The sequence below is a fragment of the Cajanus cajan genome, chromosome 11, assembly GCF_000230855.2.
Source record: "Cajanus cajan strain Asha chromosome 11, NIPB_CcT2T_4, whole genome shotgun sequence".
Classification (NCBI taxonomy): domain Eukaryota; kingdom Viridiplantae; phylum Streptophyta; class Magnoliopsida; order Fabales; family Fabaceae; genus Cajanus; species Cajanus cajan.
The window spans coordinates 42,270,230-42,286,626 of record NC_138527.1 but is presented as its reverse complement, the minus strand read 5'-3'; the positions used below and the strand labels follow the sequence as shown (position 1 = coordinate 42,286,626).

The 16,397-nt window shown below is 29.4% G+C and overlaps 2 protein-coding genes across 12 annotated transcripts; both read right to left on the bottom strand.

Moving 5' to 3' along the window:
* Positions 1-4,835: 4,835 nt before the first annotated feature.
* LOC109800539 (transcription factor MYB114) lies at positions 4,836-6,293 on the bottom strand. The gene is made up of 3 exons (XM_020361319.3): positions 6,044-6,293; positions 5,672-5,801; positions 4,836-5,411 (listed from the first exon to the last, which is right to left on the bottom strand). Exons 1-3 carry the CDS (start codon positions 6,180-6,182, stop codon positions 5,126-5,128), a joined length of 555 nt encoding a protein of 184 aa, XP_020216908.1. The 5' UTR covers positions 6,183-6,293; the 3' UTR covers positions 4,836-5,125.
* A 4,092-nt stretch (positions 6,294-10,385) lies between these two features.
* Positions 10,386-16,331, bottom strand: LOC109800816 (putative disease resistance RPP13-like protein 1). 11 transcript variants are annotated; one of them, XM_029271813.2, is made up of 5 exons: positions 14,155-15,924; positions 13,985-14,048; positions 13,493-13,583; positions 11,793-13,402; positions 10,386-10,673 (listed from the first exon to the last, which is right to left on the bottom strand). In XM_029271813.2, exons 1-4 carry the CDS (start codon positions 15,542-15,544, stop codon positions 11,822-11,824), a joined length of 3,126 nt encoding a protein of 1,041 aa, XP_029127646.1. In that variant the 5' UTR covers positions 15,545-15,924; the 3' UTR covers positions 10,386-10,673; positions 11,793-11,821. The 11 variants fall into 11 exon arrangements, with proteins under 11 accessions (XP_029127646.1, XP_020217296.1, XP_082922661.1 ...); XM_020361707.3 differs by having other exon boundaries at positions 11,793-13,583; XM_083066535.1 differs by lacking the exon at positions 13,985-14,048 and having other exon boundaries at positions 13,493-13,617.
* Between the last annotated feature and the right edge of the window lie 66 nt (positions 16,332-16,397).

Genomic DNA, 16,397 nt, shown 5'->3' with positions numbered 1-16,397 from the left:
TAGTATTAGACTCAAAATTTAAATGAGTGGTGTTGCTAGTTGCATGCATTTGTTGCAGAAGCTTTTGGATGAATGTTTGTTGGTGCAGCATCTTGTATCAAGTCACTGCCACGAATCAGCTATGGCCGTAGATCAGAAACAGAGCTTGATGAGGGCCACGAACCCTTCTATTCCTTTCTCAGAATAAACTTTATTTCTAAAAGTACATATTTAGTATTTCATGCTTGCACGCGACACAACAATGTACAACCAAAATCAAAGACCACTTTCCACTTATTAAGCTTGTTCGGCTTCAAGGATTTTGCCACTTTACTTAACATTCTTAAAAATAAATTATTTATTTTTTTCCAAAAGAAAGATATTGAATAAAAAATAAAGCTTAACCAAAAGTGTAATCAAATCACTTATGCTGTGTTTGGTTTGAAAAAATATTTTCTATTTCTATTTTCAGTTGTTATTTTCTGAAAATATTTTTTTTTCCATTTTTTCAAAATTTAGAAAACATGTTTGTTTTAACTTCTCATTTTCTATTTCTTGAAAATAAAAATATTAAAAATATGTTTGGTTTAACTATTTTTTTTATAATAAGAATATCTTTATATTTTTTTATATTAATATACATGTTTCTATATTTCATTTAAAAAGAAAAAAAGAGATCTCAACCTGCATACAAAGAGACATAATAATTTACTAAAATTATAAAATATTGCATTCTTTTACTTTAAAACAATTTGTAACAAATAAATAGGTATAATAATAATAATAAATATTATCTTTTATGATAACTATTTTAATATTTAGTAATTTTGGATTTGTTATTAATATAAAAGTGCTTCCAAATACAATATATATATTATTTATGATAGTACTTTATAAATTTATTAAATTATTTAGATGATTGCAAAATCAACTAAATGAAATTATGTAACAACTGTGACATTTTTTTATATAATTTATTTGTTAATTTATCCTCACTATACAATATGATCAAAAGAAAGATCAGAGAACTGAGTGACACCAAGTGCAAGTAACTTCCATAAATATCACTCCATTGTCAGGTATATGTCTGAATTAAAAAAAAAAGTAGAAAATAATTAAGTTATGATTAAAGTTACAAATCTTGCAACTGCATTTTCTTTCTTACAAAAAATGGTGAAAATAACAATTTTTTATTTTTAAATTTCCACTTATTTTTAAAAATATTTTTTAAAAAAATGCTTTTAGCAATTTAATCACCGATATCATTTCCTATTTTTTTTAAAAATGAAAATAGAAAACAACTAAACTAAAGAACTATTCCTTTACTAAGGATTGGAATTTTTAGGAGTATGAGGATAGTTTGGCAAATTCGAATATCTAGTTAAAAAAAAATCCACATTTAGTGTTCCACAATAACTTGAGTCACAATTGTTTTCGAAGAAGAATAATGTAAAAAAAACTATTTCTTTTCTACATGTTTTTTTTGTTCTCTTTAATTAAGAATATAATTAAATACAATTTTAGTCCTAAAATTTGTCTCCCCTCGGACATCTATTTATAAAAATGCGTGTCATATATAATTCCTATTTTTATAAACAAAGGATCTATTTTTTTTAAGGATAAAGACCACCAGTTCTTACACATTAAAAAGAACCTAAAAAGAGGCAAAATAGTTTTTGAGGGGCTTAACGAGCATTCCTATATTTAAATAGAGAAAGATACATTTAATCCTTAAAATGATATTTCAAAATATAACATGTTACAGCAAAAAATATTATTTTATTTGTTTAAAATAAATTTCACTTTTCATTAAGAGAAAATAATTTATATATCACCATTATAAAAGATTTTTATACCATAATTCAATCACAAATTGATGTATATAATAAATTTGTTAATTTTTAAAATAATTATCTTAAAATTATATATATTATATTTTCTAATTTTTTCATAATATATATTTTTTAAAACAGATATTATATCAAAATTAAATTCTTTCATTTTTTAAATTTTTAATGAATTTGTACTATTTATAAGAGGCACTACCGTGTGTCCTTTTTTGTGTACATTTTTTATTATTTTATTTTTGTAACTTTTAAAACACTTTCTTCTTTCATAGTTTATTATTATTATTATTATTTTGACTTAATTTCTCTAAATTTAGTTTTCAAACTTCTCACATTATCTAAAGCTATTTATATTCTCTAATTATTAACTGTTCACTTATATTCAATTTTAATTATTTATTATTTAATTTTTAAACAAAATACCCAGAAAGGATCAATGTTTTTGTTTTTTCAGCCGGTAAACATAAAAAAGTTGTTTTACAAGAACCTTTAATCTCCATGATTGTGTTCTCTAGCTTTTTTTTTGTTTAGAAAAAAGCAAACGACAGATTGAAAGTTGAAACTGGAACACAATATCTGGCAATGAACAATGAAGTTTCTCATGACTTGTGCTGTGGCACGATGATATGGAATATAGATCTGAGACAAAGACAAGAGCGAAATACAACAATAGTAACCAATGCCCAAATAAATAGTTGGAGACACTAAATCTGACTGTCAGATATGTGAAATTAAAGCTTCGAGAAGGTACGTAGTTTTAGTACGTACTCTTCTTCTTCACTCACAAGTCACGATAGGTAAACCAAGCAATCCTCCAACACAAAGACTCGTTTCTTCACATGCACGTTCTGATTAGTGATTTTCCAAATCAAAATCTATAAATATTCCGAAAGCAAATAATTATCCCTTTGATTTTCGTACATGTGTACATATCTATAAAGAGTAAAAAGTAAGATCATAACATTTGAAATCCTTAAATCTAAAGCCTTTTGAAAAAATTAAAAAGGCTGAAGCGGTCAAAAGGTTGATCGAGTTTGGTAAGCTTTGAGATTTCATGTAAAATATGATTATGGGCAACAGAAGCAAAACGTGGAGTAGACGATTGTGCAAACATGCATACTAAATAGTTGTTTTGTAAGTAATAAAAAAGTTTAGAGAGTATTTAGAAGACATTTTGGAAAAAGTTATGGAGCATTTTTAAATTATAAAACTAATCTATATTATTTTTTTAATTTTTTTTAATTTATTACAATAGTTTTCTGATTAAAATTTATTAAAATAGATTGTTTTTTAAACTCATTTTTATTAAGTTTATTAATTTCATTTTTTAATCAAAGATATGAATCTGGTCCTTGTTTTGAATATAGAGTCATAATTAAAAGTATTATTTTATTTTATAGAAATCAACATAGTAAAAAAGAGTTATATCTCTTTATCAAATTATTATTTTAGTAAATTTATTGATTTTTATGTAATAAAAACTTTTCAATAAATACTTAATTAAGTCATTTACTTAATAACATAGTCTCAATTAGTAAAGTTATATATAGAGGGAAGGAAGCATTGAAAATTTGAATATTAAAACGTTTTGAACATTCACTTGAAAAAAAATTATGAACCAGATAAACATACTTTATACGTAATTATTTTTTTATCAAAGAAAAATGTTATAATTTGTATTAAAAAAATGTTTAGCTGAAAAAAATATAAATTATGTTTTCAAACTAGTAGTGAGAGATTGAAATAAAGTGCATAGAGTCCTAAATTTGTATCTTGGTATCATCGTTATAATTTCGACAAACAAAATAGAATTAAAATTTTTACTTTTAAAATCTTATAGAAAAATCCCTACTTAAAATTTCAACTAATATTAATGTTCACTTAAAAGTGAAAAAAAAATATTTTCTTGTAATTTATAAATTCAATTAACACGTTTTCAAGATATTTGATATCAATGTTCTTCTTCAAGAATTTATTATTATTATTATTATTATTTATTCCACCTTTCTGATTAAAAAAAACTTATTTGTACTAATTGCTAATTATTCTAAAATCAATTTATCCTAGTTAAAAAATTGATTACTAACAAACTTTGTATAATACAAGAAATCGTATATATATACACCAATTGATAATTAGTTTAATCTAAATAATTCATTATTGTATATAAGATATTATAAAAATGAAGAAGTTATCACATTGACTAATATTATCTTTATAGAATGATTTATATATTAAGATGGTTTATATACAAAGATGTTAGTAATAGTGGTGAGACTCGCACACATGTATATGGGTCAAGTGGACATGTACATATTCATTTTTTGAAATTAATTATTCATAATATTTCATTTTAATGATTTTTTATTTTTTGACAATTGGAACTCTCTCCCTCCTCACTCTCATATATTTTCTCTTTTTCTACCATGAGTTCTAAATGTTCTTCTTGTTAGTTTTGCAGCCTTAATTCCATTTTTACTACAATTCTAATCTTACTTCTTTTTTTTTTTTTTTTTTTTCTGCCATGGGTATCATTGGGTTAGAGATTCATTAATTATGCTTTATAGTATGTGATTCGAATTTTTTTTTTTGTGGAATCCTCTGAAAAATAGAATGTCTTTGTAATGTGTGAGCGTGTAGTAAAAAATTTAAATAATGTCTTTCTTTTGCAACTAATAAATAAATAATAATTTTTTTTCTCTCTTCCACCGTGTTTGTTACGAATATAAAGCGATGGAAGGATTAATGAATGATATCAACGTGAATAATTCCATCTGTTTGATATTAACGCGCATGACAGAGAAGGATGAATAAGAAACAATATGATACCCACGTACACCTGCGCCATTTTGTCCATTTCGCGCGGGGGAGAAAGCAGGAAGGTGCTTCACGTTTGAGTGTAATAAAAAGACTAAAATATTCCTATTTTTAGTGTTTTTTTTATTATTTTGAGATATTTATATCATTCTATATATATTTACTTTATAAGAGAAAAAGAAATATTTATATATAAATATTAGTATAGTTCTCATTTGACAAGGCAGTTTATTATGTAACCAACAATTTATCATAAGCATGAGAAATTAAGACTACTAACACATTTTATTCAGTACTCTCATTAACACATTATTGTTTGACAGATTATGTAAGTTCCACTAAATACAATGATGAGAGTTCAAATTATTTAATGGAACTCACACATATATTGCTAGGACTCCACTAGTTATATATATGATCACATAATAACAAGTACTTAACTAACACAAGCTCACATAAATTGATTAACACATCATCAAGTTCTAGCTAGATATCATCCAATCCAACGCATAGAGTCCTTCCATGGAGAAGTTGAAGAATTCATTCACATCAAAGTTAACTTCCGAGTCCCCACTCCCATCATTGGCCTCTTTATTCTCTACCACTGCTCTTTCCTCAGTATTATTCTGAGTCGAATGTGTTGGTTGTGCCATTGAAGTTTCTGCTTTCACCTTTGTGTGATTAACTTTTTTGCACAAACAAGTATTCCAGTAGTTCTTTATTTCATTGTCTGTTCGTCCTGGAAGCCTCTTAGCTATCAAAGACCACCTTCACAAAAAAATGCGGATCATAATTAATATTCACAACATATATATGTTCCTAATTAACTATGCCATAAATATTCGTAACATATTCTCTAACACACTCTTTCATAATAACCCACTCTTGATTTTGTAGTTGTTCATAAGTTTCAACGTATAATAGAGTCTGTATGTGTTGCAAAGAAAACGTTAGAAAGTGTGGTGTAACGTTCATCTTAACATAGCAATGTTATTCTCGTCTTAGTTGAATTTGAATACGAGGAAAACCTGTTTCCCAGTAGTTTGTGAAGCCTAATAATCAAATCCTCTTCTTCAACTGATATGTTGCCCCTCTTGATGTTGGGTCTAAGATAGTTCAACCACCTCAGCCTGCAACTTTTTCCACATCTGTTTAAACCTTCAAACCATATAGAAACGTATGTGTCAAAAAGAAACCCAGGATCAGCTTAATAGCAAAGTTTTAAGAGTTTTTCTACTGAAAATAACTTAAAAAAAACTCTTCTAGCTCATATTCAAACAAATTCTAAATAATTAAATTTGCATGATTGAAATATCATTATTGTATATATACCAAAAAAAAAAAATGCAGGTTGTATATATATGATATAGCATTGGGTCGTAGCTAGGTAGCTAACTAACCTGATTTAATTGCAACAGTTTTCCACCTCTTAGCACCGTGAATTTCAATGCATTGCGCAAGTTTCTGATCTTCCTCTGAAGTCCATGCTCCTCTGTTGTTGGTTTTCTTGGCCGTTTCATCATTCTTGTGGGTTGCCATATATTCACTTGAGTTTTGATGTTGAGACTTGTGAAAAAGTGTTCGGTTATGGCGGTATTTATGGGAGAGTCAACATATCGTGTAAACACATGATGGATTGGCGGCAACAGTCATTCATTAACACTATTATATTTTCTTTCATCCTAACACTTATCTATTTACATTTATTAAAAGTAAATAAATTATTTTATATTTTTTAATAAATAGAATAATATTTTTCATCTTAATATTATTCTTTTTAATTATTTTTAAGTAAAAAAATATTATATAAACAATACATTTTTTAATTTTTAATTATTTTTTAAAATTAAAATTTTATATCAAGTAAAATGACATAAAAAATATATATAATCATAAAATTATGAATAAATTTTAATGTATAATATAAATCTGGTATTGACTAATTTAGAATGTTTTTAATCTTAAAAATTTTATAGGTGGTTAAGAATCAAAAAGTATAATTGGTAGTAGAATTTACATTAAAATTAATTATTATTTTATAAAATTAAATAAAACTTACTAATATTATTAAAATGTTATAAAAATATTATTTTAATAATATTTTAAAAATATTGTATAATTATATAAAAATATTATTAAAATCTTTAGTAACATTAATTATATATAACATATAATAATATATCGTAAAAAGAAATTAACAGTATTTATATAATAATATTTTTTAAATCCGTGCAAAAACTATTTTTGTTGTATTGATTGTGGTTGTAGGCTTCAAAGGTCAATGGACTCATCATTGTTGGTCATTCATTCAGAATTTTAAAACGAGAATGAGTGCTTTAACTATCAGGAACCACTACTGTTGTCGGTTCCCGGAAAGTACAATAATTTCTTTATATTCTCCACTTGAAGCTTTAGTCTTCTCCTCAAATCAATGATTTCCCCCCCTTCCTTTTGAGATATCACATTCATGCCAAAATGTTATGTATAGACGTAGACAAGCTTATTTTGTGACTTTGTTTTTGAGAATTCTATTACACTAACATAAATTTTAAAAAGATATCAAAATTCAACCCATCACATATTAAGTCTACCAAATCATTCTTTATGAAGTCATTATCGAATTATTTGCAAATGTGTTTTTCATCGGTAAAAGTTAAACACAGTATCAAGAGATTATAATCATTCATACACATGTCACTAAATCAACTCAACTAAACTCTCTTGATTATCTACAAATGTTTAAGAGAAAAAAGGATTATATACCAATTCTCTTGATTACGTAACACTGTTTTACATAATTTATTTTACTCAATCAAACTTATAATATATATTTCATAATAATTATTTAAAATTCATGTCAATAATAATTTTTAATTAGTTGATAATGTAAAAATTTTCACATTGACAATGTATCATAATTAAACTTAATGTTCAATTTTAATTTTCATTTTGAGATATCCAAATTTCTATGTAAAAAAGTTACATGTCAAATCAAAATAATATATGTAAATATCGAACAATCTTTATTCATGATCTTGTTTTTCGAAGATGATTTATACTAAAACTGAAATTCTATATGCTTTTTATTTTGAAAAATAGTGATTATAAGTTCCTTGAAAAAGATCTTTGACAGGGCTGACCCGTTTTTAATTTGTCATCATCCCAATTTTGATCTTGGGTTGTGTTTGTAGGCCAAGTTGTCAATACATGTTGAATGTTTTCTCAGATTCGTCCTAAATAACCATAATTCGTGACTTTGTCCATAATGAGGGAGTGGGAATCCACAACATGCATAACAGCAGCTTTAAACAAACTTTTGAATAGTAAGAACACAGCTTTCTACCCAAAAAAAATAAAAGGGAAACGTACTTTGCAGGTTCTATTGCCTTCCAATGCCCTGTTTAGGGCTCCTTTCTATTCTTCTCTCCCTCGTCTTCCTCTCTTAGTAATAATAAAAAACTAATGTTTAGGATATATGTATTTTATAATATTTTTAAACATTCATAATGCTTTTCTTTTCTTGTCATGCATCATCCTAATTAAAATTAGTATCAGGCTTGTAACAACTTTTTTCTATTATTAGAAATAATTTCTTAACACCTTAGGTATCATATTATTTCTCACTTTAAACTTGAAACCTAAACATAAAAGGAAATATCTGTACAATTTTTTTAATGCTTGAAATCGTGTTTTTTCCTTCTCTTTGTTTATCTCGCTTTCTACATTTTATTCATTCAATTAAAAAAAATGTCACATTATGTAAAAGAGATGTCTTTTAAATAGGAATTTAAAAGAGATATCCTTTAAACAGGTAAATCCTCCTCCTTATTTTTTTTTTGTTCTGAATTTGGTTGTTTCAATTACTTCACGAGAAAGAAAAATGTTTAAAAGAGATTAGTAATTTCATTTCCTTTTCAATTCATTTTGTGATTAAGTATATCCTTTCTAATACATTAATCTGAAAGAAGAAAAAAAAAATGGAAGTCCTTCGAAAATAAGATTGAGGAAAGTTTGATGCACGTGTTGCAGAATTTTTTACTGAAATAAAATTTTTAAAAAAAAAAATTACCAAATCAGCACTTGTTCCAATTTATTTACAGAAGTAGCACCTTTTATTGTTCACACTCAGAATTCGGTTCTCGGGGAACCGAATTCTAAAATTCAATTTTTTTTTTGCTCAGAATTCGGGAAAAACCGAATTCTGAGTAGTGTTAATTTTTTTTTTCTTTTCTGTTTGTAGTTCGGGTTGTGGGTTAATGTTACAACTAGAACGGCCCGTTCTCCAAGCAGCACGGCCGTTCTGCTTGCACGCATAGTCTGTTATTTTTTAAACTGAAACGTCCAAGCAGAACAGCCCGTTTTGATCCATTCGTCATGTGTGTATTTTTTGCATCCGGAACGTTCTCTTTTCAGAACGGGCCGTTCTGGATCCAGTTTTACACCATGCTCAACTCCAAAACGTAAAAAAAAAAAAAAAAAAAAAAAAAATTAACAACTCAGAATTCGGTTTCCCGGGAACTGAATTCTGAACGTGAACGGTGAAATGTGCTATTTGGGTAAATAAAGTGGTACAAGTTCTTTTTTGGTAATTTTTTTTTAAAAAAAAATTATTTTAGTAAAAAATTCACGTGTTGCATTGTGGAAAAAGCTTTTCATTTAAAATTCATTTATTGCCATATATATGTGTGTGTATTGTGTGTGTATTTTTTTTATTATCTGTTTTCACTTTTAAATTACAAAATTATTATTTTGTTAGTATTTTAGTCAGTATATTATACAAATTAAATATTTATTATATTATATATTTAAATAAATATTATGTTTGGATATAGTAATTATATTTAAAATTTGTAAAATATATAATTTATAATTTAGATTTTATATTTATGGTGAATAATTTATATCGTAAAACTAGATTTAAATGTAACGTATTTAGAAATTATTTTTCAGAATGTGTTAAATTTTTAATGCTTCCAGAATTTATTTTTCAGAATCTATTTAATACATTCTAATAACTAAGTTCTAAAACATCTACAAGTTATCCAAAAATATATTTCAGTTCGGATATTACTTTATGAAAATAAATAATTTTAAGGGAAAAATTACAAAAATCATAACGACCTGCAAAGAGAAAATGGAGTCACAAATAGAATTTCCCACTAAAATTAATAATGAAGCTTAAATACTAAAATGATCTGTTTAGATAAAGTTTTCTATAAGGACTTATAGAAAAATAAGAAAATAATAATAATTTTTTATTTACTAAAATTAACTTATATATGGGTTAAAAAAAATGTATTTTGGAGCAGTTTTTTTTTTTACACCAACATATTTTGGACAAGTTAAGTTAGAGTTTTATAATTTTATCTTTTAATTAATTTTAAACTTACAATTATTTATTTAAATATCATTAAGCAAAACAGATCTATAGTAACAATATAGTAATATTTTTTTTGTCAATATGTATTCTTATGGGGATCATTTTTCTACACTCCAATTATGCAGAAGTTTTAGTTTAATAAATTAATTGTCTTTTCTTCGTTAAGAATGATCTTGTTATTTTTATTACTTCTTTTAATTACGAAAATCGTGTGACCTTAACTTCTAATTAAGTACCCCATCACTAGTTTAGCTATGACAGAAATAGATTTATCAAGTTGTTATGTCCACCTAGGTCCACAATGAAAAGAACTAAACCTATGTTTGCAAAAGAAAAAAAACTGGTATAATGTTGCGTGAATCTAACAACAGAAAATCCAGTTGCTGATATGCATATATATCGGTTTGAATAATCACACAAAACATCATAAATATAATAACATTATTGTTTTACAAATAGTTCACGCTAGAATAAACCACCTAACTAGATGACAACCTCAACAAACCACAGGATTAGTTTGTTCAAGGGAAACTGTCTTGTGTTCTGGTGATGGCAAAAGCTATGCGACAAGAAGATTGAAATGGCAACATCACAGCAAGCAAATATGAAGAAATATGTGCCCAGTCACTGCCCTCTGTGTCAGTTACCAACTGTATTCATTTGAAAACAAAATCATGTTGTCATTTCGAACCAATTTTTCAGGTTCAAGATTATCAATACATCAGTTCAGAAAGAGACAACTATATATTATATAGTATTCCATAACAAAATGTTTTAAATTCTTGCATACATAACAATCCATTTCATCAAATTGAATCCCATGTGTTTATAAACAGAGCTTTTGATCAAATAAAATGTTCAATTAGAAAGAAATAAAAAAAACACAGACCCTACCATATCAAAGCTTTATCTTCTCCATTACTATCTACTCGGTCTACGTCACAGTACTCTTACTCTACCATTTACTAGTTACTACTAGGTATCAATTATAAGAACTAATATCTATTGAAAAGTAAGATAAAAAAAATATGCTGATAAACATTAAATCACAAATAAAAGCTGGAGACAACCATGTAATTCCCAACATTGAATGCACCTCAGTTTGGCCATTTTGCCATCCTTTTGGCAATGAATTTATGCAATCTACTTAATAAGTGTGTGCTTCTCTTTTCCTAATTATCTCACTTACATTTTGCATCAAACGTTTTAGCGGTACTTTGAAAATTTCTAATTAATCATATTATAATGCTTTTATTTAAAAGGTCTATTAAAGAAAAAAGAAATTGAAATAAATGTACTATCATCCTACACTCTACTCTTACCAACAGAAATCTAAGTGAAGAAACTTTAATACTTCATTTTGAGACAAAGTTACAGTTTGCACCATTTACATTTGTACAATCTCATTTTGTGCAAATGCTCCCCCTGACTGAAACTTCAAAAAAAGTATAGAGGGGCTTAAGGATCCACCAACTTGTGGTAAACTCTTGACAATTCACTAAATTTGCTTTTTGACTTTTCAATGGAAGTATACCATCATTCTATCCAAATTCAACCCATTTTAGTTTTTTCTTTTTTGTAAATAAAATTGAATCTATATCTGTTAACATCCCAATCCAAACTGGCTCGAAGCAGATGGTCCATGTCCATCCATGGACAATTAGTTATGTGCATATTTCATTCTCTTGAAGTGCAAGAAATAAAAATTAAAATGGCAAAACATTAACATCATACTATTTTCAAAATAGTTTAAGCCTTTATTTATTTACCTTTAGATGATTGTTTTTGATGCAGCATCTCATATGATCACCTTTTCATTTATTTGAATAGCAGGAATATGGGCAATCTTAGACCAGTATCTCCCATTCTGACTTCGATATCTAGCTTCCAGCAAAGGACACTCTCGTATACACAGTATTGCAAGAGAGGAAGGCAACTGATCTTCAGGTAAGCACTCAAAGCTTCTACAATTGTACATGTGAAGTTGTTGAAGAGAAGTGAGATTTTGAAATCCTTTTCCTTCCAACAACTTTAAACCATCAACATTGTGTAGGAATAAAATTTCAAGAGTAGTAGGCAGTAATTGCTCCTTCAGAAGAGTGTTAATAAGATCTTCATCACCAAGACCCTTAACTAAAAGATGTGACAGAGATGTGAAGCGTTGGAATAGTAAACCTAACTGTTCTTCAGATATAGATGATAATATTCCAACATCAACAAAAAGTGATCTCAAATGGGAAGGAAAACACCCTGGGGACAATGATGCTAGCTCTGGAAGTCCAGAAAGGTCCAAGTGTTCAAGGGCAGGTAGATCAATCTCATCTGGCAGTGATCTAAGTTTCTTGCAATCAGTGACTATAAAATCAACTAATATGGGAGCTTCCCCTCCAGCTTGAGTAGTAATTACTTCTAAATTAGGAATAAAGCGGATATTAAGCTCTTGAAGTGCAGGGAAACAACCTAATGAAAAGGATGTGAGGGAATAGCAGCTGTTCCAGATTCTCAGTTGCTCAAGTGATGTGAATTTATGCCATGTATCATGAGACAAAAATTCTAATTTTCTACAATTCCAAATGTCAAGTGATCGCAATGACGTGGGCAAACCGTCAGCTGGGAAGAAAATCAAAGATGGGATATTTGTAATAGTCAACTCTTGAAGACAATTTGCACTGAGTATCATTCTAGGCAAAGATGGCAAGCTGTCACACGTTTCAATGAATAATTTACAATAAGAGAAGTTTTCAAGAGAAGACAACAAGCCTTCTTGTCCCTCTCTAATATGTATTATTTCAATTGATGTGTTCCAATGCATATCAGATGATTTTGTCACTAACAGATTGCACTCTGATAGACTAACCTCTGTCAATGAAGGTAGACAATTGGGAAGGTTTCCTCTTAGCTTGGGGCACTTATATAGACACAAACACTTAAGAAAATGAAAAGGGAAGTTGTTGCCTTCACCTTCGAATGGTAGCCACTCTTGCCACTCTAACATATCTTCAAACTTGAGACTCTCCAATGATGGAAATGGCTGAAACGATGGAGAGCCTGCATCGCTGCAGTAGAACTCATAGCCAACTGTCTTCACCATTTTCATCCTTTTGATGACAAGCTCCTTGAGGGAAGGAAGTTGTCCAAATGGAGGAAGTGACAAACAATGGTTGCAATCACTGATACCAATGACCGTGATGTTTGAAAATGAAGAATCTCCTATCCAATTTGGAAAGCTAGTGCCTCCATAACATTTTATGTTGAGTTTCTTTAAATTTGTTGATGGTTGCAAGTTGTTAAGTACATCTTTTCCAATCTGTGGATCATGTGGATCACTGCCCCATTCTAGCATAAGCTCCTCAATTTCATATTTGCTCTTTAAGTCAGCCTGCAATGCATCTACAGGATTAACAACATTTTGCAGGTTCAAAATGGAAAGTTTACCCTGTAGATAAGGAAATTTTCTTAAATCTCTGACCCTTAGTTGTCTTCCAACGATAAAAACCGTCAAGGTACGAAGATCTTGTAGTCTGCATACCTGTGCTGGCATCTCTGGCAACTTAGTGTCACTGGCATCAAGGTGGCGCAGATTAATCAGATTTCCTATATGTGGTGGCAACTCAATAAGAAATTCACAATTTGATAATATCAAAGTTTGCAAATTGTAAAGCATAAATGTTGCTTCGGGTAAGTTTTCAATGGAAGTGTAGGAAAGGTCTAGATACCGCAAGTGCAATAAATTGCCAATTGAATGAGGCAACTTAGTGATATTTTTGTACTTTGACAATGACAGTGTTCGCAAGTATCTTTGTTTTAGCAACCAATCATGTGATACTGTTTTGGTTAAATAACATTCTTTAAATGGATATCCCAATTGTGGCAGAAAGGTTCGCAAACACCTTAGCTCATACAAGCCCTCAAATTTTTTCACAACATCAAATCTCTCTCTAAGAAATGATAAATGACGAACCGTTTTTGGGATTTGCCCCTTTTTCCTGCCTTCAAAGCAGCAAGAAATTCTTCCAGATACAAGCCTAGCTAAATCATAGATAAGGTCATGCATACGAAATTTTCCCTCTGCAATATCTTGATCCTTTTGAATTAAGGATCTAGATAATAATTCATTAAAACAGTCATCACCTGCTGATTCCATTGCTTGCTCTCCGTCAATTTGTTGAAGAAAACCTTCAGCCATCCATAACAAAATCAATTCCTTCCTATCCAATAGATATTGTTTTGGAAAAATAGAGCAATAAGCAAAACATCTTTTCAAATGTGCTGGAAGATGAAAATAACTTATCTGCAAAGCTGGTAAAACATCATCATGAGCCCATAAGTTACTGTTCAAAATTCTATTCCATTTCCCAGCATCATCATTTGATCGTAGAAGACCTCCCAATGTCTTAGCAGCTAATGGTAGGCCATTGCATTTTCTTGCAATTTTCCTACCAATTTCTTCTAGGCTTGGATATTTGTCATAACCTTCATCCCCAAATGCATGTCTGGCTAATATGCGCCAACAATTCTCATCAGTAAGAGGTTTCAGCTCATAAATGGGTAACGTATGTGTGACATGTGCAACTTTTTGTTGTCGGGTTGTCACGATGATCTTACTTCCCCTTTTCCCACTGCTAAAAGGTGCTATTAGGTGATGCCAATCATTATACTTTTCATTCCAGAGGTCATCTAGCACAAGCAAAAATTTCTTGTCTCTCAAGCAATTTTTTAACTCAACACGAAGAACGTCGAGGTTAGTAATATGACAATCTTTCAATGAGAAAGACTCAACAATTTTCTTCGTTATCTTGAGAACATCAAAATCATCTGACACCCATACCCAAGCTGTTAAATCAAAATGCTTCTGCACTTCACTATCATTATAAATGGATTGAGCAAGGGTTGTTTTTCCAAGACCTCCCATGCCCAATATTGTGATCACTTTAGTAACATTAGACTTGGCATCACCATCATTGTTATCACATAAAAGCATGTTGAGCAGCGTCTCCTTGTCATCCTCTCTAGCAACCACAACAGATTCAACCAACGAATCTGTTACTGTTTTACAAGTGACTCTCCTAGTAACACTTTGCAAGCCAAGAATATCTTTTTGTCTCACAAAATGTTCTAGCCTTTGAGATATTGTTTCAAGCTTGAAATTCATGCTACTATAAATTCTTTTAAAGCAAGAAGAAAGCAATGATCTCACCCTGTTAGTAAACCTTTTAGATTCTCCCTCCACCTTGCACCTCAAAGCATATGTGATGATTTCATCCAACAAATCTTCTGCGTCCAAGACAACATCTTTTAACTCATCAAGCCACTCCTTTACTGTAAGATTACTTATCTGCTTCTCTTCGGCATCATTGAGCACGGCGTTAAGTGCCAACAGCTTTGTCTTTAACTCATCCAACACAGCAACATTCAGTTTTTTGCTAGAGAAGAAATCTCGAAACTCTCTAGAAGCTATCCTTTTCAATACGACCTCCACAGAAGCAGAGATAAGTGCCTCTCCCACCATGGCTAAGGCCATTTCTTGTCTTTTTGCAAATTGGATCAGAACAGAAAACCGAACCTCTTATGAATGAGACTGAGTTGTTGTAGAGACAAGTAAGTGTAAGAAATTGAGGTAAGGCTAAAGTCAATTTTGCAATTTCGATGATGTTGTTGTAAACGCGTGCGTATGTGAACCTATATTTTTTTTTTCTCATAAACATTGACTGCAAAACAGGTTTTGAGGATTTAATTCTAGTCAAGGTCCATATGTGGGGGCATATTGCATAAGGTTTATAATTTCCAGCGGTTTCTTATTTTATTTTTATCACCCTGCACATTAACTATAATATCAACCCTAGTATATTCTTCAACAGAGTCGTGAAACTAATACAATATCCAATAAAGAGAAAATCCGATGGCCTACCACGTGTCCCTGTAACTTCTTTCTCCGGCGACCTATGCATTGTTGCCCCCTATCCTCCGCCGCTACTCCGAACAACGACGACGACATGGCCACCAAAACGGCACCGTCCTGCTCGATCGCATTGCATTTTGCCATTGTCGGCTCAACTCGTATCTCCTTCTCTTTATTTTGTTCAACATTTCTTTGATTATAATTCATTTTGATTCTTCTATGCTGAAGTTTCAAATATTCTATTAGTTGTCTTCAATGGAAGCATTAACATAGAGGAACAAAATAACCCAAATGATAAACTTAAAATCAAAGATATGTGAAACAAAAAATAGTTAATTTAGGGGAAGAATTTGGCATTCCTGTTACAATGAAGAAAAAAAAGAGTTAAATTGCTTGCATTTAACTCATGTAATCATAAAAGGAAAGAAAAAAAAACTAAATGCTTCTGATAGAGAAAGAAAAATAAAATAATATA

Bases quoted from the DNA above. Each gene is read 5' to 3' on its own strand.
- LOC109800539 (XM_020361319.3), bottom strand. From the start codon at position 6,182: ATGGCAACCCACAAGAATGATGAAACGGCCAAGAAAACCAACAACAGA. The intron at 5,802-6,043 runs GTTAGTTAGCTA...TATGGTTTGAAG, and splicing joins AACTGTTGCAATTAAATCAG to GTTTAAACAGATGTGGAAAA. The intron at 5,412-5,671 runs GTTTTCCTCGTA...TTTTTTGTGAAG, and splicing joins CACAAACTACTGGGAAACAG to GTGGTCTTTGATAGCTAAGA.
- LOC109800816 (XM_020361703.3), bottom strand. From the start codon at position 15,544: ATGGCCTTAGCCATGGTGGGAGAGGCACTTATCTCTGCTTCTGTGGAG.